Here is a 27,207-nt window from a genome sequence, read left to right on the forward strand (position 1 = left end):
TTATAACTAAAAAAATTAAAAAATAAAAATAAAAAAGAGAAGCCACCGCAATGAGAAGCCTGCACACCGCAACAAAGAGTAGCCCCTGCTCACCGCAACTAGAGAAAGCCTGCGAGCCGCAACGAAGACCCAATGCAACAAAAAATAAAATAAATAAAATAAATAAATTTATTAAAAAACAAACAAAAAAGACATAGCCATCTTCAACCTGAACTGCCAGAACCCTGCAGTAAGACACCTGCCATTCAGGAAGGAGTTTGGGATCCTCTGGAGAAGCTGACAAGCCCAAGGGGGACCACCTAAAGATACTGACATCAGCGGCTCTCCCATGACTCATCCTGTTCTCTCACTAGGAAGCTCAAAGTAAACAAGCCATGTCCACATCCCAGAGTTTCCAATCACCTTTTATTCCAACACTCATATAATTTCAAATAGAAGACCAGACATCCAAGGAAAGCCTCTAAACACAGAAAATAAGCACCAAATCAATCAAGTTGAAAATAGCAATTTGTAGGAAACAAACTCAGCTGGGAGAAGAAAACAATTAAGTTATTAAAGATTTCAAGTTCCTTAAGGCTTAGATAAAAATGATGAATACATTTCATTTTATTCCTCCCACTGATCACAAGGCCACAAATCACCTACTAGAAGATTCTGAAATGTGGACAAAAGGAGGCAGACTAGCTAGGGATCCCAGGACTTGAAGAACAACCCAGTGGGGAGTTTCCTGGGGTTTTCTTTCTTCCCATGTGTCCAACTTGGGATTAGAGAAGGCTGCAACCTCGAAATACCAACACACGATCACACACACACACACACTTAAGAAAAGTCAAAGGCCCAGAAAAGGGTTGCCCACCATGACAGAAACATTTTCGCCACCCTGCCTGTTCTTGGGGCAAACATGAGGAGAGCTGCACCCCTCTGTTCCCTAACAAGCGTTGCAGACACTGAGTTCACTGGTAAGAGGCTATGTTCCAACCACTTTGCCCCTCAGTAAGGTGCTCCTCGTGGAACCTATAAGCCAAGATATCGCAACCTCTGCATTATTGACATTTGGGGCTGAAAAAGTCTTTGTTCTGGAAGGGTATTCTATGCATTATAGGATGTATAGCAGTATTCCTGTAAAACCCACCAGATGCCAATAGCGCACTCCCCCAATTCTGATAATCAAAAATGCATCCAGTTATTACCAAATGTGCCCTTGCAACATCACCCCTGATTGAGAACCAGTGCTATCTGACTTCCACCACCCCCTGCAGAAAGGATGGGACACACAAGCCAGACACATTGTGGAGACTGTCTTCTCTCCCCACCTGTAGTAGGAGGTAACACCATTCCCCATCTCAAGCCAGCACTGAGAAGACCGTGAGGTGGAGTCCTATCATCTGGGAAACATGCAAGGGGACAGACCAGAATAGCCCTGCAGAGACATAATAAAGTAAACTGCTGTTGGAACCACAGTCCACCAGAGTGAGCCAGAATGTGTGTTCTGAACCTAAACAGGATTGCAACTTGCTAAAAAATCAATAGAAGATTTAAGTGGGAACCAGAGTCTCATAGAGTAATACTCAAAATGCCTAGGACACAGTCCAAAATGACTTGTCACGCTAAGAACTAGTAAACTCTCAATTCCAATAAGAAAAGACAATTAATAGACACCAACATCAAGCTAACATAGCTATTGAATTATTGGACAAGGATTTTAAAGCAGCCATTATAAAAATTCTCCATTGAACAGTTATGAACACACTTGAAACATATTAAAGGACAAGGAACAATGAAGAAAGAGAAATTATTGGCAATACATATAAAAGACAAGGGATTAATATCAAGAAATAGAAGGTACAGAGATTTCCCAATACCTCCTACCCTAACACATGCATTAACAATCTCTGTGCCTTCTGTTTAATTTTGCTGTGAACCCAAAACTGCTATAGAAAATAAAATCTATTTTTTAAAAAAAGAAATATAAGAGACAGAGTAGAGGTTGGCAAACTACCTGTTTCTGTACATCTGAACTAATGTACATCTGTACATTCTGAACTAAGAATGGTTTGTACACTTTTTATTGCTTGGAGGTAAAACAAGAGAATATTCTGTGAGATGCAAAAATTAAATGAAATTCAAGTTTCAGTGTCTGTAAATTCAGTTTTATTGGAACACAGTCCCGTTCATTTCTGTATGTATTGTCACAGCAGCAGAGTTCTGAAGTTTCCAGACAGAAGGCTTAAGTAGCATAAGGCATTTTTCCATCGCTTTTTTCCCAACACCTGTATAACTTGCTCTATTCAATGGCACATTAGCAAATATGATCAAGAAGAGGCGTGAAAAGTGTTTTTACATTCCTGGAATGCTGCAACTGAGACATGACCAAACCCCAGCTTACTGGCTGGATGTTGGGAGACACAGGACGAAATTATTTCCATTGCATCAGCCAAGAGTGGGGAGAGAAACCAATGACCACCACCGTCCGGGGCGCAAGACCACCCAGAGTCTATTGACTGCCCTCTAGGGAGTGAGACCACTGCGAGCCAGCCATAGCGGGGTGGGGGGGTGATGGAGGGGAGGATCATTGAGAGCCGGCTCCCAGCCGAGGAGTGAGAGAGCCAGTGTTTATGCTGTCGCGCTTTAATGCCATCGTGTGCCTGGGCACTGTCGCATGTTTGTGCCGTCACAAGTTGCGTGCTCTAGCCCTCGCATCCATGAGGCACTCCCACTTCATGGCCGCCGCGCTGACCGGCCCTCGCACTGGGCCTGGAGAGTCCAGGACCCCGAGCCTCCTCCTGCTCCTGTTTCTCCTGCCTCACACCCAGGCTGCAGCCACGGCCCACAGGCACCCTGCCAGTGAGGGGGTCGCCTTTAGCCGTGATGTGGGTAGGACCCCTCCAAGCCCGGGTTGGCGGTGGTCCCTGCGGTGAATCCCGGGCTTCCTCCCCGCAAGGGTGGAGACCCAGTCTTCCGTGGCCCTCCCCCTTTTCCCTCCTCCCACTCACCCTCCTCGGCTTTGCCTGTGGCCAGGCCTGCCCTGGTGCCACTGCTACTCGCATACTCTGTCCTTCTTTCCTCAGCTTGTGGCCAGCGTCATATGCAGGGGAAGATCATGGGAGGCGTGGATACCCTCGAGAAAAAGTGGCCGTGGCAGGTCAGTGTGCACTATGCCGGCTTCCACATCTGTGGTGGGTCCATCATTGATGAATACTGGATCCTGTCAGCTGCCCACTGCTTTGACAGGTGAGTGGGCAGTGCTGGATACCATTCCCATGGAGGTCTAGGGCTGCAAGACCAACCACGTGGGTCACATAGGACTGGGACTTCTTGGAGGCAGGGGAGAGAATGGGACCCAGCACACAGCTCCATCCACTACAGTTTCTTGCACAGGGCTGAGGGCTCATTTAGGGCCCTCAGCTCTTCCAGAAAGGTGTGGAACCACAGAATAGGATGAGAGGTGAGGAGAGGAGCCACATCTTAGGATGAGAGGAGAGAAGAGAGGACAAATCACAGGATGAGAGGTGATGAAAGACTTATCTTCATTGGCAGCTCATTGTACATCTGACAAGCTCACCATCCTGGGCTGTCCAGCAGGTCTTGGTGGGTCCCTGAATCCTCCATGGGTTCAGGTCAGGACTTTGTTGGGAGCAATTCTGCCGACAATCAGGTCCCTAATGTGCTGGAAGGGCTTGCTTTCCACGTCCTGGCTGAGAGCTTGGATACCCAGGCTGCCATGCTCCAGACTCCCTGAGCCTGTGATCTCATGGAAGCTCCTCTTCCCAGGTGCAGGGTGCTCGAACCACTATGCCTTTGTCCTCTGTCCCTACAGGAACAAGATCACTGAAGCATTTGATATGTATGTGGGCCTTGTGGACCTCAAGGTTGCAGGCAATCACACCCAATGGTTTGAGGTGAATAAGGTGATCATACACCCCACATACAAAGTGTACCATCCTGTTGGAGGCGACATCGCTCTGGTGCAGCTGAAAACTCGCATTGTGTTTTCCGACTCTGTGCTTCCCATCTGTATTGCACCCCCAGATGTGACTCTTTCGAACCTTTCTTGCTGGGCTACAGGATGGGGATCCATCTCCCAACAAGGTAAGAAAACAAAGTGCAGGGTCGATCCCATTATTGGAGCTTGTGGAAGGGATGATGGCTCTATGACATTACAGGAGAGAACATGTTCTGTCCATTAAGGGGTTGCAAGTATCTGAGGACTGGAATCCCTATCCATCAATCACTATCTGTTTCTCTGTCAATGTAGAATTTTGTTTTACTCCTGGGTGGCTTTGTTGTTTACAGAGAAGTAGTTACATCTACTTTGAGTGTGGAATTAATATTTAGTATACCAAGAACACAAATTTCCAAGCATAGTTTTTCTTAAGATTTTAAATTCAATTTAGAGATAATCTTTTTTTAACTTATGAAAAAACATTTTAGTTATTCTAGTTATCCATAAAAGCCTTGCACTTTCTTTCTAGGTTTAAATCTGCATAATTTAGAATTTTTATGGTTATTTAAAAGATTATTATTTTTTTCTTTTTTTAAAAAAATTTTTTTTATTTTTACAAGAGATAAATAGACTGACACCAAGCATTGTACATGGATGACCACAACAAAAGCAACAATGATTGCAATTACCAAACATGAAAGACACTCATACTATGTCATAATAAAGATTATTTTTAATTGCATTTGCTAATCAGACACAGCTGTTGATTTCTGCACATTGATCTTGTTTCCAGCCACCATATAGTACTCATTTATAATATTTTGTCAGTTGATTATTTAATTGTTCTAGATTTTTTAATATCATATTTTCTTCAAATAAAGATTGTTTCATCACTTCCTTTCCTATATTTTATCTTTTATTTATTTTTCTTATTGAAATGGTTAGAATCTCTAGTAGAAATGTTGCTAGGTCTCCTTTTCTTGTTTTTTATTTTAATGGAAATGCTTCTAATGGTTTACTGTTAAGTCTGTGGCTTGGTTTGGAGATTTCAGATTGATATCTTATACCAGTTTAAGAAAGTTTCATATCTGGTTTACTTAAGTAAAAAAACATTATTGCAGTTAAGTGGATATAAATTCAGATTAGAATGTTAAAACTTTAAATGTTAAATGTAGTCCCCATGGTAACCACAAAAGGAAATTAAGAAGGAATTTAAACATTTCACTACAAAAATCAACTAAATGCAAAGAAGACAGGAATACAAGAAAATGAGGGGGAAAAAAGCTATAGGGCATGTAGAAAATAAGTAGCAAAATGACAGAAGCAAGTTCCTCCTTATCAGTAATTACTTTAAATGTAAATGGGTTAAACTCACAAATCAAAAGACAGAGACCAGAGTTAGGGAGATATAGCCAAGATGGCGGAATAGGAAGACCCTGAGCTCATCTCTTCTCACTGGAGCACCAAAATTACAACTACTGATACAACAACTATTGATGAGAAAGACTGGAATCCACCAGAAAAGATTTTCTACAACTAAAGATATAAAGAAGGAACCACAAAGAGATGGCTAGGAGGGGCAAAGTCATAGTATAGTCAAGACCTATACCCTTCGGTGGGTGACCCATAAACAGGAGAATAATTACAAATATGGAGCTTCTCCCTGAGGAGTAAAGGGTCTGAGCCCCACATTGGGCTCCCCAGTCCTGGGATCATGCACCAGGAATATTTGGTTTTGGAGACCAACAGGGCTTACTTTTGGGAGACCCAGAAAGCTGTGAGAAATAAAGACTCTTAAAAGGCACATGCAAAATCTTACATGCTCCAGGACCCAGAGCAGAAGCAGTGATTTGAAAGTGGCCTGGGTCAGACCCACCTACTGATCTTGGAGGGTCTCCCAGAGAGACAGGAGGCAACTGGAGTTCACCCTGGGGACACAGACACTGGTGGCACCATTTTGGGGAGCTCTTTCTACCACATGGACACTTGTGTTGACAAGTGCTATTTTGGAATCCTCCATCTAGCTTATTAGCCTCAGAACTCAGCCCTGCCCTTGCCCACTAGCCTATAGTCACCAGTACTGGGACTCCTCAACTCTAGCAACTAGCTGGGCTGGATACAGGCCCATCTACCAATAGACAGGTTGCCTTAAGACTTCCTGAGACAACAGCCACCACTGGACATGGCCTTGTCCACCAGATGGCTCAGGACCTGGCCCCACATGTCACTGTGCAGGCAATAGACCCAGGGCACACAAGGCCCTGCAGCCAGAGACACCAGGACACAGCTCCATCCACCAGTGGGGAGGCACAAGCCCCAGAAACCCCTGGGGTTTGGCCCTACCCATCAGTGAGCTGGCTTTGGCCTCAGGACCAGCCTCACCCACCAGTGGGTGGACAACAGGCCCAGGACAACTGCAGACACACAGTCTGCTATGGCAGGATCCAGCTCACCTACCATCAAGCTGGCACCAGCCCTGAGACAAGCTGGGCCTGAGCACTGCCCACCAGCAGAGCAATACATATGATTTGGGACCCCTAGGATCTGCAACAAGAAACCCCAGGAACCGGCTCTGCCCACCAGTGGGCAGACACCAGGTCCAGGATCTCCTGGCCCCTGGCCCCATGCACAACCAGGCATATACCAGCCCCAGAAACACCACAGCCTTTCACCCTATCTTGTAGGAAGCAGCCAACTCACCAGCAGGCCAACACCAGGTCTGAGATATCTTGGACTCCTCAGCCAACCACCCTGGGATCCAGCCCCACTCACCAGTAGGCCAACGCTAGATCCAAGAATCCTGACCCCACAACCACCCACACCAGAACCTTGACTCTGTCCCCACAAGTGAGCCAGCACTAGCACCAGGACCCCACAGTGTTACTCAGGCAGCCACCTCATGACCTGGCACCAACAACCAATTGGCAGCCTCCACACAAAGCAGGGCCTGGCAACCAATCTGACTTGGGGTCAGCCATACCTACCAGACAATCCTCAGCACTCAGCTTGCCACAGCAGGAGGACCCACACAACCCACATAGGGGGCATCACTAGAGCATATAGCTCTGGTGACCAGAGGGGATTACACTGCTGGGATGCATAAAATGTCTCCTACAAAAGGCTATTTATCCAAGGTTGGAAAATGTAACCAACATACCAGATACATAGATATTAACACAGCAAATCAGTCAAAATGAGGTGACAGGGGAACATGTTCCAAATAAAGGAACAAGATGAAACCCCAGAAGAAGAACTAAGTGAAGTGGAGATAGGCAATCTATCTGATAGAGTTCAAAGTAATGATCATAAAGATGATCAAAGAACTCAGGAGAAGAATGGATGAACAGAGCGAGCAGTTAGATGTTTTAACAAAGAATTTGAAAATATAAAGAAGAACCAAATAGAGATGAAGAATACAATGACTGAAATGAAAAATACACTAGAAGGAATCAACAATAGACTAGATTATACAGAGGAACGGATCATCAAGCTAGAAGACAGAGTAGTGGAAATCAATGAAGCTGAACAGAACAGAAAAAAGAAAAAATAGAGAGAAATGAGGACGGTTTAAGAGACCTCTGGGACAACATCAAGCATACTAACAATTGCATGATAGGAGTCCCAGAATGAGAAGAGAGAGAGAAAGAGGCAGAGAACATATGTGAAGACATAATAGCTGAAAACTTTCCTAACTGGGGAAAGGAAACAGACATCAGGTCCAGGAAGCACAGAGTCCCAAACAGGATCAACCACACCAAGACACTTTGTAATTAAAATGACAAAAATTAAAGATAAAGAGAGAATATTAAAAGAAGCAAGGGAAAAGCAACAAGTTACATACAGGGAACTCCCATAAGGCTATCAGCTGACTTTTCAGCAGAAACTCTGCAGGCTAGAAGGGAATGGCATGGTATATTTAAAGAGTGAAAGGGAAAAACATACAACCAAGAATAATCTACCTGGCAAGGCTTTCATTCAGATTTGATGGACAGATCCAAAGTTTTACAGACAAGAAAACTTAAAAGAGTTCAGCACCACCAAACCAGCTTTACAAGAAATGTTAAAGGGACTTCTCTAAGTGAAAAAGAGCCACGACTAGAACATGAAAATTATGAAAGGAAGAAACTCATCAGTAAAGGCAAATATACAGTAAAGATAGTAAATCAACCACATACAAAGCTAGTAAGAAGGTTAAAAGATGAAAGTAACAAAACCATCTATATCCACAATAAGTAGTTAAGGAATACACAAAACAAATAGAGGTAAAATATGATGTCAAAAACAGTAATCTTGAAGAAAGGGGAGTAAAAATGCAGTGTTGTTAAAATGCATTTGAAAATAAAAATCAGCAATGTAAAATAATCATGTGTATATATAGAAGCATTATATAATGCTAACCACAAAGAAAATCTATAATAGATACATATATTTATACATTATTTATCTTGGAATATTTTGATTTCACCTTCATGTCTGAAGGATAGTTCTATTGGATACAGAATTCTTCCTTGAAGGGTTTTTTCTTTCAACACTTTGAGTCTGTTGTTCTACTGCCTCTGGCTTTCATTGTTTCTGGTGAGAAGTCAGCTATTAACCATACTGTTTATCACGATGTAATTGGTTGCTTTTCTCTTATTGATCTCAGGATTTTCTTTTGTCTTTGGCTTTCAGGAGTTTAATCATATTGTGTCTAGATGTGTATCTCTTTGTGTTTATCTTTCCTGAGGTTCAGTGAGATTCTCAGATATGAAGATTCTTTTTCATCAAATTCAGGATGTTTTGGGCCACATTTTCTTCCATTTTTTTTTGCACTTCTCTCTCTCCCTCCCCCCCTCCCTTTCTCTCTCTTTCCTCTCCTCTTCTCACCTCTCTCCTTTCCCCTCTTTCTGGCAGTCTTGTTACATGTGTGTTGATGTGCTTCACGGTATCCACAGGTCTCTAAGGTCTGTTCACTTTTCTTCATTTTTTTTGCTCTATTCTTTTTTTTAAATGAGCTAATTTATTTTTGGCTGCTTTGGGTCTTCATTGCTGCTCTTGGGCTTTCTCTAGTTTTGGTGAGCGGGGGCTACTCTTCATTGCAGTGCACGGGCTTCTCATTGCAGTGGCTTGTCTGTGTTGTGGAGCACAGCTCTGGGCACGTGGGCTTCAGTAGTCGTGGCTCGTGGGCTCTAGAGCGCAGGCTCAGTAGTTGTGCCACATGGGCTTAGTTGCTCCACAGCATGTGGGATCTTCACGGACCAGGGCTCAAACCCATTTCCCCTGCATTTGCAGGCAAATTCTTAACCACTGCGCCATCAGGGAAGTCTATGCTCTATTTTTTAAATTAGATAACTTCTACTAATCTAGCTTCAATTTCACTGATTATTTTTTCTGCTATCTCATATATTCTGTTGATCCAACCTACTGAATTATTAATATTGGTTACTGAACTTTTCAACTTTAGAATTTCCATTTTATTCTTTTTTTATAGTTTTTGTATTTCTGCTAAGATTCCCTATGTGTTGACTCATTATCATGATATTTTCATTTAACTTTTTAAATGTAGTTTAAAAAAATTCTTTAAACATACTTATAACAACTGTTTTGAAATATTTATCAACTAAAATCAACACCTGGGACCACACAGAGCTTCTTCATATTGACGTGTTTTTTCCTGAATATGGGTCATACTTTCCTATTTTTTGCATAGAATTTTTATTGTTGAAAATTGGGCATACATGAAACATTGTAAGAACTTTGGATTCTGATTTTCCCTGAAGGTTTTGATTTCTTTTGCTTTGTTTTGAGTAATTTGCCTGGATTTAGTTTGCAGAATCTCTCTTGTAGTTTGTAGTTGCTGAGGTCTGTGCTCATTCTTTTATTCTTAATTCTTATATTTATTATTTTTATTCTGGCTTCCTAAGTGTCACCACTGTGTCTTAATATCTCATTGATTAGCCAATGATTTGGGCATCTCAAACTTCTAAGGCTTCCACCTTTGACGGTGGGTTTTGTGTGGAGGCTGGTGAACACATTTAGAGTCTGTGTGACTCTTGAGTCTGCCTCAGCTTTTACTTTTCACTGAGCCCACTTGTGCCTCCATGTTTATACATATAGTTACACAGTCATCCCAGGGATCAGTGGAGATTTATCTAACCTTTCTATTGCTCTCTTATTTCCAGAGTCCCCATAAATTTCCTTCAGAGACACTGTTCACCCCACCCAGAATGACAGTCTCAGACCAACACTGCTTTAGGTCTTCCTTACTCATTTCCTACAAATCTAGATACTTTAAATGACAGTACAAAGTGTTGGGTTTTTTTAGCTGTCCCCTCCAAATCAAGTTCTCTCCCTCTGGCAGAAAAACTGCTTTCCCAGCCAGCCCTACCAAGGTAAAACTACCACAGTGACAGAGCAGAGATAGAGGGGTGTCAAGGGTGGTGAAGCCCCAGACAACTAGGTCAGACTTTTGCCATTGTTACCCAAAGTTCCACCAGTTGTTCATGAATAAGCACCTCTCAAGTTTCCTTTGCTTTTGTTTGACCTATGGAGCCCTGAAATTTTTTAAAATAATTTTGTTCAGTTTTATACTTGTTTATTGGAGAAAGGGTTTGCTGACATCTTCACTCCATCCTAGCCAGAAATCCCATGTGTAGACTTATTTCTAAATTATTATTTTGTACTGTCTGTTTGCTGCTTTCTTTTAAATATTTTCCCTGTCATTCTCCCTTTCCAATAGACTGATTTCCTTTTTTTTTATTAATTAATTAATTTTATTTTTGGCTGTGTTGGGTCTTTGTTGCTGCATGTAGGCTTTCTCTAGTTGCTGAGAGTGGGGGCTACTCTTCGTTGTGGTGCACAGGCTTCTCATTGCAGTGGCTTCTCTTGTTGTGGAGCATGGGCTCTAGGCATGTGGACTTCAGTAGCTGTGGCACACGGGCTCAGTAGTTGTGGCTTGCAGGCTCTAGAATGGAGGTTCAGTAGTTGTGGCACACGGGCTTAGTTGCCACGTGGCATGTGGGATCTTCCCAGACCAGGGCTCGAACCTGCATCCCCTTCACTGGCAGGTGGATTCTTAACCACTGCGCCACCAGGGAAGTCCCTGATTTTCTATATTACTTTTTTACTGTCTACTGTTCTGCAAGTTAAATTTCCAATTTTTAATCTTCTTGTAGCTCTTCTTAAATTTTTAACATGCATACCTGAACATACATGAGTTATGAACATATATACTCATGTATGTTCAGGTATACATGTTATCCAAAGGAAAAAATACCCTGTTTCATATATTTATAAATATAAACATATATATGTTTTATTATTTCATATGTTACTTCCATTTTGTATGTTACTGTTTTCCAGTATTTTCATTCCATCTTTTTTATACAATCAAGATTATTCTCTTTTCCTGTTGTTTTATACAGGACATGCTTATCTGGCTTTATGCACATGTTAATCTAATTTCTTTATTCCTAGCATTATACTTCTTTCAATTAGGTTTACTTTCCTTATTTCCAAAGAATATGTTACAACTCTTAAACAAAAAAGGATTAAAGGAGAAATCACATATTAAATTAGAAAATATTTTGAAATGAATGAAAACAAAAACACATTACCAAAACTTATAGAATGCAGTGAAGTCAATGCTCAGAGGGAAATTTATAGCTATACAAGAAGTCAGACCTCAAATAAATAGCTTCATTTTATGACTTAAGGAACTATAAAAAGAACAAGCTAAACCCAAAGCTAGCAAGAGGAAGGAAATAATGAAGATTAGAGCAGAAAAAAATGAAATAGAGAATAGAAAAAATTAGAGTGAATGAAATAAAAGTTAGTTATTTGAATAGATCCACAAAATTAACAAAACTTTAGCTAGACTGACCACACACACAAAAAAAGAAAGATAAAGTACAAATAGCTAAAATCAGAAATGAAACAGGAAACATCATGACTGACCTTACAGAAATAAAAAGGATTATAAGATAATACTACAATGAATTCTATGTCAACAAATTAGATAACTTACATGAAATGGGAAAATTACTATAAACACTCAAATTATCAAAACTGAATCAAGAAAAAATAAAAATTCTGGATAGATTTATAACAAGTAAAAAGATTGAATCAGTATTCAAAAACCTCTCAACAAAGAAAAGTCCAGGACCAGATGACTTCACTGGTGAATACTACCAAACATTTTAAGAAAAATTAACACCAATTATTTTCAGATTCTCCAAAAAATAGGAGAGGAGCTCATTCTATGGGGCTAACATTACGCAGACACCAAAGCCAGACAAAGATGCCACAAGAAAAGAAAATCACAGACCACTATCCCTCATGAATATATATGCAAAAATCATCAACCAAATACCAGCAAACTGAATCCAACAGTATATTAGAAAGATTATACACTACAACAAAGTAAGATTTATTTCTGGAATACAAAGGAGGTTCAACACACAATAATTGGTCAATGTAATATACCACATTAAAAAGTGGAAAAAAACCGTATGATAATCTCAAATGATGGATAAAAAGTATTTGACAGGATCCAACATCCTTTCATAATTTAAAGAAACACTCATAAAACTAGGGATAGGAAGGTACTTCTTCAAGATGATTTAAGGCATTTATGAAAAACTCACAGCTAACATTATACTCAGTGAAGAAAGACTGAGAACTTACCCCTAATATCAGGAACAAGACGGGATGCTCATTTTCACCACTGGTGTTCTATATTGTACCAGACTCTAGACAGATACATTAGGCAATAAAAAGAAATGAAAGGCATCCAAATAGGAAATGAAGAAGTAAAACTATCTCTCTTCGCAGATGACAGACAATAAACAAATTCAACAAATTTGCAGGGCATAAGATCAACACACACAAAAATCAGTTTCTATACACATTAATGAACAATTGAAAAAGGAAATTAAGAAAACAATTCCATATCATCCAAAAGGAAAATTACCTATAAATAAATTTATCCAAGGAAGTGAAAGACTGGTATACTGAAAGCTACAAAACATTGCTGAAAGAAATTTTACAAGACCTAAATAAATGTAAAGACAAGTCACGTTCCTGAATTGGAAAACTTAATATTGTTAAGATGTCAGCACTCCCCAAAGTGATCTACATATTCAGTGCAGTCTCTATCAAAATTCCAACATTTTGCAGAAATGGAAAAACTGATCCTCAAAATCCTATGGAATTGGAAGGGAACCTGAGTAGCCAAAACAGTCTTGAAAAAGATCAAAGTTGAAAGACTCACACTTCCTGATTTCAAAATTTTCTACAAAGCTACAATAATCAAAACAATGTGGTACTGGCATAAGAATAGATATATAGATCAGTGGAATAGTACTGAAAGCCCAGAAATAAATGCATACATCTATAGCCAATTGACTTTTGACAAGGGTGCCACTCCATTAAATGCGGAAAGAATAGTTTGTTCAACAAATGATGATGGGACAACTGAATATCGACATTCAGAAGAATGAAGTTGGACCCCCATCTCACACCATACACAAAATTTTAAATGGGTCAACAACCTAAATTTAAGAGTTAATATAAAACTCTTAGAAGAAAACATAGGAGTAAATCTTCATGACCTTGGATTTGGCAGTGGATTCTTAGATATGCTTTGTCTTAGACTTCATGTTTAAGAAATCATGTAGCATGTATTCTTTTTTCTCTTTCCTTAATCCTACTGTTTGTGAGATTCATCCGCATTGTTGTTCATATCAGTAGTCGTCTTGTTTTTCTGTCATTCAATCTTCCATTGTATGAACTTGGCAAAATTTCTTTTATCCATATTCCTTTAGATAGACATCTGAGTTGTCCCCAGTTTTTTGGTCATATGAAAAAGTCTACAACAAATATTATTGTATAAGTCCTTTTGTGAACATACGTACTTGCTTATCTTGGGGATATACTTGGTAATAGAATGTGTTGGCTATAGGGTGGGGTAAATTTACCTTTATTAGAAACTGCCAAACAGCTTTATAAACTGGTTGTGACTTTTTATATTCCCATCACCAATGTATGAGAGTGCTAGTTGCTCCACATCATTGCCAGCACTTGATAGTATCAGTCTTTTTCACTTTAGCTATGCTGATCATTGTGTCGTGATAGCTTCTTGAGGTTTTATGATTTGTAGAAGTTTTAATATATTCTAGATACATGTACTTTGATAGGTATGTAAATATTCTCTGCTAGACTATGGCTTTTTTTTTTTCTTTTATATGTAGGGTCTTTTGTATCCTGCTTATGAAGACTTGCTTATTGTAAGCTCATGAAGATAATTTCTCCATTTATCCTAGAAGCATTATGAGTTTAATTTTTACCTTTAGTTATAAGATCCATCTAAAATTAATTTTTTGCATGTGATGTGAGGAAGAAAAACAAGGTTCACTTTTTTCTATATTGATATTCACTTGCTCTAGCACCATTTGTAAAGAATATCGCCTTCTTCCACTGACCTGTATTGGCACCTTTGTCAAACATCTTGTGACCGTATGTGTGTGGGTCTACTTCCAGGCTTACTATTCTGCCACGTGGATCTCTCCAGTACAACAGTGCTGTGTTTACCATAACTTTATGATGAGTCTGGTCTTACACATCCTCCACAGTTGTTTCTCTTCTTCAAGATTATCATGGGCATTCTGGGTCCTTTGCATTTCCATATGAATTTTAAAATTAGTTCCCCAATTTCTACAATAAACCTGCTAAGATTTTGAATGACTCATTGTTTTCCATGGCTCTTGGCACTGTTCTCTGAGATATCCTGCTCCTTGGCTACTTCTCAAAACGGCCTTGAAAAATACCACATTGAGCAAATTTCCCAGCCTCTCCTGGGGCCCAGAGCCTTTTCGACATTTCGAACATCACACTACCTTTTAGCCCAGACTGGCAACCCTTTTACATGTACAGGTCTTGAGCTGTGTGGTCCTGCTGGTTATGGCTGAGCTTGCCTGTGTATCTGATGGTTGTCTCTCTATGGGCTGGCCTGTGACAGACTGAGCTGGAGTGCTAGACTCTGATTCATGCATCTTTCACTGTCCAGCAGGCTGGCCAGAAAATGTCCACAGGCAGTGGTGGAGAAACACAACACCTTTTTTTAAACATCTTTTTGGAGTGTAATTGCTTTATAGTGTCGTGTTAGTTTCTGCTGTATAACAAAGTGAATCAGCTATATGTACACATATAACTCCATATCCCCTCCCTCTTGCATCTCCCTCCCACCCTCCTTACCTCACCCCTCTAGGTGGTCACAAAGCACCGAGCTGATCTCCCTGTGCTATGCAGCTGCTTCCCACTAGCTATCTATTTTACATTTGGTAGTGTATATATGTCAATGCTACTCTCTCACTTCGCCCCAGCTTCCCCTTCCCCTTCCCAGTGTCCTCAAGTCCATTCTCTACGTCTGCGTCTTTATTCCTGTCCTGCCCCTAGGTTCTTCAGAACCTTTTTTTTTTTTTAGATTCCATATATATATGTTAGCATATGGTATTTGTTTTTCTCTTTCTGACTTACTTCACTCTGTATGACAGACTCTAGGTCCATCCACCTCACTACAAATAACTCAATTTCGTTTCTTTTTATGGCTGAGTAATATTCCATTGTATATATGTGCCACATCTTCTTTATCCATTCATCTGTCAATGGACACTTAGGTTGCTTCCATGTCCTGGCTATTGTAAATAGTGCTGCAGTGAACATTGTGGTACATGACTCTTTTTGAATTATGAGAGAAACACAACACTTTTTGAAGCCTTTGCTTGCAACACGTCTGCTCAAATCCCATTGACAAAGCATGTCATGTGGTAAAATTCAGACCTAAGGACTGAGAAAATACATTATACCTCTCAATGGGAGTGACTGCAAAGACATATGGCAAAGGGCATATATGTAGGAAAGTATGGAGAATTGGATTCATTAATGAAATTCATTTCCCCACAATTTATAGTTTACTACTTAACAGATAAACACTTAACATAGTATAACTCCATTTCCCCCTTCAATTCCTTATGCTATTGTTCTATATTTTACTTCTGCACACTATATTGACTTTATTGTTGCTTTAAACCTTCAGTAATCCTCCAGCATACTTTTCAATAGTCTCATTTTTAACCTCATTCAGGAAATGATTGACCCAACGCTCAAATTCAGTTTACTCTGAAACCAGGACCACTCATCTCCTAGCAATATTTCTCGTCCCCCAGGTTTATCTTACAAATGTCTGCACCCCAACCTCTGCAGGAGGATGGGGGGTTGCACACCCACGATCTCTGTAGGCCCAGATCATATGCATTCTCCACGGTACTCTCATCCTAGGAGACCTTTCCCAAATTCATCCCAGTCCTCTCTCCCTTATCAGACATCCAGTGTCATTTCATATGTCTGGTATCTGTCTATCTTGCTTTCTTTGGCCATCAGGGGCAGAGAATGGGAGTCATCCTAATTCTTGGTTCAAAACACATTATTCATTGGTTCATACGTGATCCTCTTTATGTTTGTTTATAATAATATAATGCATACCTATGTAAACATCTCTCAAATAGGGAAATTAGAACACTGTAACTTGTATCTGCTTTATGATCCTGACCCTCTTGGGTCTTCTCATTTGAGGGAACTTCTTAGCACAAATCTTTTTTCCTTTTTTTTTTTTACTGTGTTAAAATACACAAAATATAAAATTTACCACCTTAACTATTTTTAAGTGTTCAGTGGTGTTAAATACATTCACATTGGTGTGCAACCATCACCACCATCCATCCCCAGGATTCTTGTCATCTTGTAAATCTGAAACTCTATACCCATTAAACTATGTATGTGTATATATATATATATATATATATATATATATATATATATATATATATTCTTTTTCAGATTTTTTTCCATTACGGGTTATTATAAGATATTGAATATAGTTCCCTGTGCTATACAGTAGGTCCTTGTTTATCTATTTTATATATAGTAGTATATATATCTCAGTTTGTCTCCCCCTACCCCCACTATCCCCTTTGGTAATCATAAGTTTGTTTTCCATGTCTGTGAGTCTGTTTCTGTTTTATAAATAAGTTCATTTGTATCTTTTTTTTAGATTCCCCATATAAGTGATATCATATGATATTTGTCTTTGTCTGACTTACTTCACTTAATATGATAATCTCTAGGTCCATCCATGTTGCTGCAAATGGCATTATTTCATTCTTTTTATGGCTGAGTAATATTCCACTGTGTATATATACCACATCTTCTTTATCTATTCATGTGTCAATGGACATTTAGTTTGCTTCCATGTCTTGGCTATTGTAAATAGTGCTGCTATGAACATTGGGGTGCATGTATCTTTTCGAATTACTCTGGGTATATGCCCAGGAGTGGGATTGCAGGATCATATGGTAACTCTATTTTTAGTTTTTTAAGGAACCTCCATACTGTTCTCCATAGTGGCTGAAGCCACCAACAGTATAGGAGTGTTCCTTTTTCTCCACACCTTTTTAGCATTTATTATTTGTAGTCTTTTTAATAATGGCCATTCTGACTGGTGTGAGGTGATACACCAGTAGTTTTGATTTGCATTTCTCTAATGATTAGCGATGTTGAGCATCTTTTCATGTGCCTGTTGGCCATCTGTATGTCTTCTTTGGAGAAATGTCTATTTAGGCCTGCAAAATTTCCTTCCTTTTGAAGGCTGAATAATATTCCATAGTGTGCATACACCACATTTTGGTAATCCATTCATCAGTCAGTGGACACTTGGGCTGCTTCCATGTTTTAGCTATTGTGAATAATGGTGGTATGAAGATGGATGTAGGAATAGCTATTTTAGCCCCTGCTTTCAATTCTTTAGGTATATACCCAGAAATGGAAATACTGGGTCAAATGGTAATTCTATTTTTAATTTTTTGAGCAACCTCCATTCTGTTTTTCATAGTAGCTGTACTGTTTTATATTCTCACCAAGAGTGCACAAGTGTTCCAATTTCTCCACATCCTTGCCAACCCTTGTTGTTTTCTGTGTTTTGATGGTAGCCATCCTTATGGGTGTGGACTGGTATCTCATTGCAGTTTTGATGTGCATGTTGAGCATTTTTTCATGTGTTTATTGGCCATTCATATGTCTTCTTCAGAGAAATGTCTATTTGAGTTCTTTGCCCATTTTGGAATCGGGTTGTTTGGGTGTTTTTGTTGTTGAGTTTTAGGAGTTTTCTATATATTTTGGATGCTAGTACCTTATAAGATATATGATTTGCAAATATTTATTCCTAGACCATAGGTTGCCTTAAAAAGGCAACTGTGGATAGTGTCTTTTCATGTACAAAATTTTAAAATCTTCATGAAGTCCAGTTTGTCTGTTTTTTCTTCTGTTGCCTGTGCCTTTGGTGTCGTATCCAAGAAATCACTGCCAAATCCAATGTCATGAAATTTTCATCCTATCAATATTTTTTAATCTATTGAGATTTAATTTGTGGCCTAAAATATGGTCTCTCCTGGAAAATGTCCCACGTGTACTTGAGGAAAATGTTTATGCTGTTGTTGGGTGGAATGTTTTGTATATGTCTATTATATCTAGTTGGTTTTTTGTGTTAAGTTCTCTGTTTCCTTGTTTATCTTATGTCTGATTGTCCTATCCATTATTGTGAGAGAGGTATAGAAGTCTGCAAATATTATTGTAGAACTTTCTATTTCTCCCTTGAATTCTGTCAGTTTTTGCTTCATATATTTTGATGTAAATATTTATAATTGTTATATCTTCTTGCTGTTTTGAGTCTTTTATTAATATGTAATGTCCTTTTTTGTCTCTTATAAACTTTTTTGATTTAAAAATCTATTTTTTTTCTGATATTAGAATAACCACTCCTGCTCTTTTTTGGTTACTATTTGCATGAACTATCTTTTTCCATTTTTTCACTTTCAACTTGTTTATGCCTTTGGATCTCAAATGACTCTTGTAGTCATCATATAGTTAGGTCATGTGTTTTTAATACATTCTGAAAATCTCTGTCTTTTGATTGGAATGTTTAAGTCTATTTAGATTTAAAGTAATTATTGATAAGGAGGGACTTACTTCTGTCATGGTGGTACTAGTTTTCTATATGCCCCATAGCTTTTTTGTCTCTAATTTCCTGCATGACTATTTTTTTGTATTTAGTTGATTTTTTGTAGTAAAATGTTTAAATTTCTTTTCTTTCCTTTTGTGTATACTTTATAGCTATTTTCTTTGTGATTATCTTGGGGATTACCTTTAACATTCTAATTTGAATTTACAACAGCTTAACTTCAATAACATACAAAAACTCTGCTCCTTTAGAGTTCCACCCACAGCCAATTTGGTTGTTGATGTCACAAAATTACATCTTATACATTTTGTGGCCCCAAACATAAACTAACAATTCTTTTAAATGCATTGGTCTTTTAAATCATGTAGAAAACAAAAAGTGCAGTTACAAAACATTGTTACAATAATACTGCCTCTTATCACTAACAATGTATTTATTTTTATTGAGATCTTCATTTTTTCATATGCCTTTAAGTTACTGTCTAGTGTCCTTTCTTTTTACCTGCAATACTCCCCTGAGCATTTCTTGCATGGCAAGTCTAGTGGTCACAAACCCACTCTACATTTGTTTATCTAGGAATTTCTAAGAATAGCTTGGTTCTTCCCCGCTTTGGAGAGACAGTTTTGCCAGATTAAAATTCTTGGTTTGACAGTTTTTCTCTTTTATCACTTTAACTATATCTGTCCATTGTCTTCTGGTCTCCAAAGTTTCTGATGAGAAATATACTGATAATCTTACTGAGGATCCCTTGTATGTGATGATTCCCTTCTCTTTTACTGCTTTCAGAATTCGCTCTTTGGCTTTGGCTTTTGAAAGTTTGATTATAATGTGTTTCAGTGCGGATCCTTTTGAATTCATCTTTCCTGGAGTTTGTTGAGCCCCTTGGATTTTTATATTTATGTCTTTCATTAAACTTGCAAAATTTTCAGCTATTATTTCTTAAAATACTCTCTCTGCCCCTTTATCGCTCTCTTCTCCTGGGACACCCATAATGTGTATGTTGGCTTCTTGATGGTGTCCCACAGGTCCCTTAGGCTCTGTTTGATTTTCTTCAATCTTTTTTCTTTCTGTTCCTCAACCTCAATAATTTCCATTGTCCTATCTTCAAGTTCACCGATTCTTCCTTCTGCCTGCTCAGAGCTGCCTTTGAATACATCTAGTGAAGTTTTCATTTCAGTCATTGGACTTTTCAGCTTCAGAGTTCCTTTTTGTTTTGTTTTTAGATTTTCTATCTTGGTTGATAGTTCCACTTTGCTCACACATTATTTTCTTGACTTTCTCCACATCTTTTAGTTCTTTGAGTGTCTTTAAGACCATGTTTTAAAGTTTATCTAATATATCTGCCTTTATGTCTTTCTCAGGGACAGATTCTGTTAATTATATTTTTCCTTTGATTGAGCCATTTCCTGTTTCTCTGTATGTCTTGTGGTTTTTTGTCGAATACTGGACATTTTAATCTAACAATGTGGTAGCTATGGAAATCAGATCCTCCCCCTTACCCAGGGTTTGCTGGGTTTTAAAAAATTTGTGTGTGTTAGTGATTGTTGTAGGCTGTCTCTGTGCAGAGGACCAGTTTGAGGTTGAGATCTTATGTTTTTTCTCAACCTTTACCTGGGCATGCATGGTTACTTTCTAATTTTCCCCATATATTCAGTTGCTTTTGAATGTCCTAGTCTTTAATGTCTGGATCCCAAAGAAGAAAAGTGAAAAATGAAGGGAGAAAAGGGCCGTGGCCCCATAAATTCCCTAGAAGTCACTTCAGCTGGAGCAGGAGGTGCTTGTGACAATTGGGAGAGGTGCAACAACAATGGCTGCCTCCTTCTTTGTGTGTACCTCTGTGATCAGAGCAGCAATCAAAGCACAGATCCCCAATATACAGAGGACAGGGTCTTCTTTGCTCACCCTGGCTCTCACATGCTGTGTGCAAGCTCTCCAGGAATATGTGTACAGCCGCCTGTCCCAGGGGTGGGGGTGTGTAGCTGTTACTGTGCTAAGAGCTGAAATTGACTAAAGTTGACTGCAATTTACCCTCCAAGCCTTCAACAGATTCTAGAGTTCCAAAATACTTACATCAGACAAATTCTGCCAGTGCAGTTGTCCTGGTGGGAGACAGATTCCTAGTGTTTCCTGCTTGGCTATCTCCCAGGATCCTCTCCACAAATCTCTCACAGACAATCATGGTATATATATGGATTCCAGGGAATAGAATCCACTACCCCTCAGGAACTAAGGCCACAGATTGGGAAGCTTGGACCTAAATAAAAGAGTGGCAGGTTCCATTCTCTTCTAACTGGAAGCTGCCTTTATATATCTTTTCATCCTGTATGAGACCCTGGGCCTGACTTACCCTTCATTCAAGATACAAGCACAGTGTTATGGCCTTCCCTCAGCAGAACTCAGTGAGAGAACCATCTAGAATGCAAGAACATGCTCCAGGATGCACAAATCAAAAGTGGTCCAAGTAACCCTAGGGCCACCTAATGCAGTTTTGCAGTTTTTCTCAATCAAGACCAAGAAACCAAAAATAACTAGAAAGTAGCCCCATCTTTATTTAGGTCGCTTAGATAACATTACATGGGTTCTGACTTCAATACAATACATATTTCTTCTTTATTTCCCTCTTCTCCTATTCCACACCAGCAAACCTCTGAAAATTACCAGCAACAACAAAAGAACTCTCTGACACTCAGCTCACAAGACCACACCGTTTCCCACTCACGCAACTCTTTATTGAATGTTCTTCAGTGAGCTTCTGTGGTCTTTTTTTTAGCTTTTAGAATTGTTTCTTTTTCTTTATAAACATTCATGAAACTCTCAAATCAATACATTTAACATTTTCACCATCTCAAAAAGTTCTCTTACTGCTTTGCAGCCAAACTCTTTCTTCTAAGGTAAGTATTGTTCTCATTTCTGTCCCCATTAATATTTTATGTTTTTGGACTTTATATAAATGGAACTACAGTACTCTTTTGCTCAATATAGTCTGTAAGATTTATTCATGTTTTGCATGTATCATTAGTTCCTTTTTGTTTATTGTTGAGGAATATTTAATCACATAAATACCAAAATTAATTTGTCTATTCTTCTGTTGACTGACATTTGGGTTGCTTCAGTTTGGGGCTATTGTGAATAAAACTCTTATGAATATTCTCTTACAACTCTCTCTACATATGTGCTTTCATTGCTCTTGGGGGCATACATGACAATGTGTTTACTTATTTATGCAGTTCTGAGAAACTACAAAGGATTTTCCGAAATGTATGTACAATTTTACACTGTCAGCAATGAATAAGAGTTACAGATCTCTTTGTCTGAAGAAGTCTTTATTTTACCTTCAGTTTTGAAAGATAATTCTAGATATAGAATTCTGGGTAGACAGTTTTCTGGTTTTATTTTGCTTTGCAAGAGGCTGCTTCATTTTATTCTGGCTTGCATAGTTTTTGATGAGAAACTTGTAACTCTTATCCGTGATCTTCTGTGTGAAATATTTCCCCACCTCCCTCTCTTCAGGATTTTCCTTGACTTTGTTTTGCAGCCATTTGACTATGATTCCTTCTTTCTTTCTTTCTTTCTTTCTTTCTTTCTTTCTTTCTTTCTTTCTTTCTTTCTTTCTTTCTTTCTTTCTTTCTTTCTTCCTTCCTTCCTTCCTTCCTTCCTTCCTTCCTTCCTTCCTTTCTTTCTTTCTTTCTTCCTTTCTTTCTTTCTTTCTTTCTTTCGTTGAGCCATGCGGCCTGCAGATCCTATTTCCCTGACCAAGGATTGAATACATGCCCCCTGCAGTGGAAGGGCAGAGTCCGAACCACTGGACCACCAGGGAATTCCATTGACTATGATGTTTCTAGGTGTATGTGTTTGATTGTTTTATTCTGGCCTGGGGTTCTCTGAACTTCTTGAATCTCTGGTTATTATAGTCTTTAATTTTGGAAATTTCTTGGCCATTATATCTCCACATATTTCTTATCCCCTGTACTCTCTTCTTCTGGGAATAATTCCACATATGTTACACTGCTATTGTCCCACAGCTCTTAAGTGCTCTGTTTTGCTTTATTCCCCACTCTTTTCCTTTTGTGTTTCAGCATGGGTAATAGCTATTAACCTATCTTCACATTCATTGATTCTTTCCTCATTTGTGTCCAGTCTGCTGATACACCCATTGAAGTAATTTTTTAATCTCTGATAATGTGTATTTCTGGCATTTCCAATTGGTCCTTTTTTTTTATAGTTTCCATATCTCTGCTTAAATTCTTTATTTTTTTCATGCTTGTTGTTTACTTCTTAATAATTTCTTCAACATATTAATCATAGTTATTTTAATGTTCCTTAAATATACTTTCAACATTTTGGTCACACTGGGCCTGACTGTGTTCAATGTTTTATCTCTTGACAGTCGGTCCAGTGTTTTATTCCCACCTTCCCCATACCTTTGTGTCTGTGCATGTGTGTGTGTATATATGTGTATCTTTTAATTTTTGGTTGAATGTTAGACATTATAGAAGAATATTTAAGACTAAAGTCTCTGTACCCCAAAATAGGCATTCCTCTTCTTCTGCCAAAGCATTAGTAGGGTGGGGCAGGGCTGATTCAGGCTAGTGAGAACTTGAGCTGGGTTGTGGCTTCTGTTGTTGCTCTTACTGACTTCAGAGCATCAGAGGCCTCAGGTCCCTCCATGGTGGGCTGCTGCAATGTTGTGCTCTGTCTGAGACCTGGGGTGTTTCTCTGTTCCTGCTTCACCCTTCACTTCACATCTCTGTATACCCACAGCACATTTTGCCTGCCCTCCAGAAGAAAATTGCTGTTCTTGGTATTCATTACTAGGCTGCTATTGAGAAGGAGGAAACTTGATCCCCTGATCCAGCCTCAGCCTCAGGCAGAGCTGTGGGTCTTAGATTTGGAAATGGACCTCTGTGCACCACTACTCTACCTTTGGGGCAGCTAACCTCTGCTTTGTATCTGTGATGGCTCTGAGAGGATCTAGACCCTGCCCTCATGGTAGCAGACCTCTCATGTTACTGATGTGGGCTCTTGGCACCTCAGATTTTCCATGGATGTCGGGCTTGTTTCTACTCTTCCTCCAGAATAGTCCACCTGTACCAGGTCCTGAGGGCAGGAGTATGTGGTGGCCCCACACACACACAACAAGTAGAAGACTTCTGCTCCACATGTGAGTAGGGAAGGAAGCTGTGTTCTTACAGGTCCCCAGTGGTATGTGGTCATTTTCTGAACACCTGCACTGAGGTGCCCTCTCTGTGGACCCCAGCTGTACCCCGAGTATATTTCATGAGCTGCTAGTGGAGACCTAAGAGAAAGACCTACCAGTGAGTGCAATCCTCCTCTTGTCTGATTTCTTATCATTCTGAACTGGCACACTAGCCCACAATTGAAGAACTCATTGAAATTACAGCTAGCTGACTTCTCCCTTTCACTTCTGTGATATACCTCTTCCTTTGTGCTGTGCTAATAATTGTGCAGAGCTCATCATTCTGGCCCTCTGTCCACCTGGTTCCATGTGGGCCTTGGCATCTGTGTAAGCATGACAGGGATATGTTACCCTGCATCTACACTGTTTTCACTCAATGTCTTGGTTGCTCCACAAGACTCTCCACTCTTGACTCTTGACTCTGGGAACTGTGAAGTCTAACCTGGCCACTCTGCCCTTCCTGTGGAATTGTACATTCTGCACACATGGCTCGGGGTCCAATGGCAGACTGGGGGCACTGAGGCCCCCTGTGTTCCCTCTAGGGTCCTTCTCTCTGGAGCACCCTCCTTCTGGCATCTGCCTTTGCGGATTCCAGCTGCCTGTGCTCCTCATGCCACAGCCTGGAGTGTGCCCCAGGCAGGTTGATGGGGCCCTTGTAGACCTTGCCTCATCTGTTCTCTTTTCTCAGGGGCCACAGCCCTGCCCTGACTCAGGTCCAATGGGAAATAATTGCCTGCTGGGTAGACATGTTTACTGCTAGCTTATGGTAGAGGGAAGTTCACTCCCAGTCACCCCACTGTGGGCGCAATGAAAGGCCTCAGGTAGATTTTTAGCTGACTTTTAGTAGTTAAAAGTATTTCCTAACTGCATTTTACTGTGTTGCTTCTCCGGCATCCCCAACCCTGAGTTTTTTGACTCCTTCTATTGCTCTGCATTCCTATTTGCAATCATATAATTCTTCCATGGCTCCTCTCCTGATATTAACTTGCCAACACAGCAGCAACTGCAAACACTGCTGATATTCTGCTTCCCATTTTCTTCCTTGAGGTACACATTCATTAGCTCTAAAACTGATTCCCCACCTACCGCAGACTATGCCATCCCCAAATATGTGCCCCCACTTGATACCCAATTGGATGAGTCCTTAACCTGTGAGAACAGCTCCTTTCCAGGCAGAGCAGGCCCACTTGCACATCGGTCAGGAAGTGCAGGTTTTCTGGGAGCAATTACTATATCCATTGGCAGAGACAAGGACACATGGAGTGACAACCCACAAAAATTGGAGGCTACTTTCTTGCACACACTCTGTGTCATCTGCTCACTCTCACCCAGGGACTCAGCTGATGGAGCTGTTTGCACTTGAGCCACGGCAATGGGAATGTAATGGGCTGAACCAAGTCCTGGCTCTTACATCTCTCTTAGGAAGTGTCATGTGACACATATTTAAACTTTATTGACCAAACCCTGAGTCCCCATTGCAGAGAAAGGGGCCATGTGGAGGGTGGGAGCAAGAGAAGGCGCTCCAGTGTGAGCCCACTAGGCCTTGGGGCTTGGTGTGCCCTGCGGAACAGGTGTGAGAAGACCATTCACTGGGCCTGTACTCCTTTCTGACAGGAGACACTTCAGACAAGCTGCAGGAGGTGCAGCTGCCTCTGATCCCATTGCCCCTATGCCAGCTGCTCTATGGACACACGTCATACATTCTGCCGGACATGCTGTGTGCCGGGGACCTCAGGGACATGAAGACTGCATGTGAGGTACGACCCACTGTGGGGGCGGGAGGCTAAGCCCAGGGATTTCAGATCTTCCATCTGCTTTAAGCCGGGGGCACTTCTGCCAGTTGGGTAGGTGGTTCCAGACCACCTGGCTCCTGTGGGGATCAGAAGTACATCTCCATGCAGCCATGGGTTGAGTGGGAGGCCACAGGGTCGCTTATGTGCAAATGGAACACAGGCCTCAGTCAGGCCCTGTGGACCCAGTGCTGGCCAGAGCAGCCCAGGGCTCCACGTCTGCCCAGGGGCCATGCCTGCTGACTGTCACTCCATAGCACCCACCCTCTACTAGCAGGATAGTGCAGTGAACACTGCTTGCCTGCAGCAGGGCCTCCCCACTGACAAGCTGGGGCTGCGTGAGTGGCAGGATCCTGGCACCATCCCACAGTGTTGGCATTGGGCCACCCTCATGCAGGAGGCCCCAAACTCCCAGTTCACAAGAAACTCCTCTTTTTTCCAGGGTGACTCTGGGGGCCCACTTGTCTGTGAATTCAACCACACCTGGATGCAAATTGGAGTAGTGAGCTGGGGGCATGGTTGCACATACCCTATGTATCCTGCAGTTTATGCCCGAGTCTCCTTCTTCTCAGAATGGATTCGTTATCATGTAGAAAACACACCCTTACCTCTTCAGCCACTCCCTACCCTCTCCTCCACTCTGGGGGCTGCCATCAATGTCCTTGTGACCTCGCTGGCTGTCCTGTCAATGTTGTAAGGACCACAGCCCTCATCCAGCTTCTTCATGGCTGCATGCCTCTGTTCCTACCCAGCTCCAGCCCAAGTCTTCACACATCTGAGCAAGGTGAGGGCAATCAGCCAGGCCCACATGCGAGGTCCAAGAGGAGGCTGACCAGGGCCACACCCAGGAAGGCAGAGGCTGGTCTCATCACAGAAGGGCGGGGGTACATGGGAGAGCAGAGCACATTGGTTGAGTGCTCTGGGCACCTGAGATTTGGTAAGATATTAAATATTTACAAAGCAAGTGTCCCAGAAGTCCTATGTTCATCTTTCTACCCAGAGTGCAGGCTCCCTCATGCACACAGAGTATGTTCATTACCCTGCCTTGTCAGAATGACAGGCAGAAGGGTGAGAGGAGAAGGATAAACCAAACTGCAGCATCTCTAGAAAGGATAGCCATACAAACCCTGGTGTCTGGATATAGAATCCAGGGTGTGACCAAAGCCAGGGCAAAGGGAAGGTCGTCATCTTAAAAACTTAGACCTATCAATATAAAAGAGTTTTAAAT

At 40.6% G+C, this 27,207-nt stretch overlaps 1 protein-coding gene across 1 annotated transcript; it reads left to right on the forward strand.

Annotated features, from left to right (window-relative positions):
• The first annotated feature begins 2,702 nt into the window (after nucleotides 1–2,702).
• On the forward strand, nucleotides 2,703–26,676 carry PRSS38 (serine protease 38). The gene is made up of 5 exons (XM_068534931.1): nucleotides 2,703–2,874; nucleotides 3,069–3,231; nucleotides 3,818–4,089; nucleotides 25,804–25,946; nucleotides 26,422–26,676. The coding sequence occupies exons 1-5, from the start codon at nucleotides 2,703–2,705 to the stop codon at nucleotides 26,674–26,676; spliced, it is 1,005 nt and encodes a 334-aa protein (XP_068391032.1).
• Nucleotides 26,677–27,207: the final 531 nt, after the last annotated feature.

The sequence above is a fragment of the Eschrichtius robustus genome, chromosome 2 (assembly GCF_028021215.1).
Source record: "Eschrichtius robustus isolate mEscRob2 chromosome 2, mEscRob2.pri, whole genome shotgun sequence".
Lineage (NCBI taxonomy): Eukaryota > Metazoa > Chordata > Mammalia > Artiodactyla > Eschrichtiidae > Eschrichtius > Eschrichtius robustus.

What these genes read in the sequence shown, in the direction of transcription:
- PRSS38 (XM_068534931.1), top strand. Translation starts at nt 2,703, where the DNA reads ATGAGGCACTCCCACTTCATGGCCGCCGCGCTGACCGGCCCTCGCACT. An exon ending in CGCCTTTAGCCGTGATGTGG is followed by an intron (nt 2,875 to 3,068) that starts GTAGGACCCCTC and finishes TTCTTTCCTCAG; the next exon opens with CTTGTGGCCAGCGTCATATG. An exon ending in GCTGCCCACTGCTTTGACAG is followed by an intron (nt 3,232 to 3,817) that starts GTGAGTGGGCAG and finishes CTGTCCCTACAG; the next exon opens with GAACAAGATCACTGAAGCAT.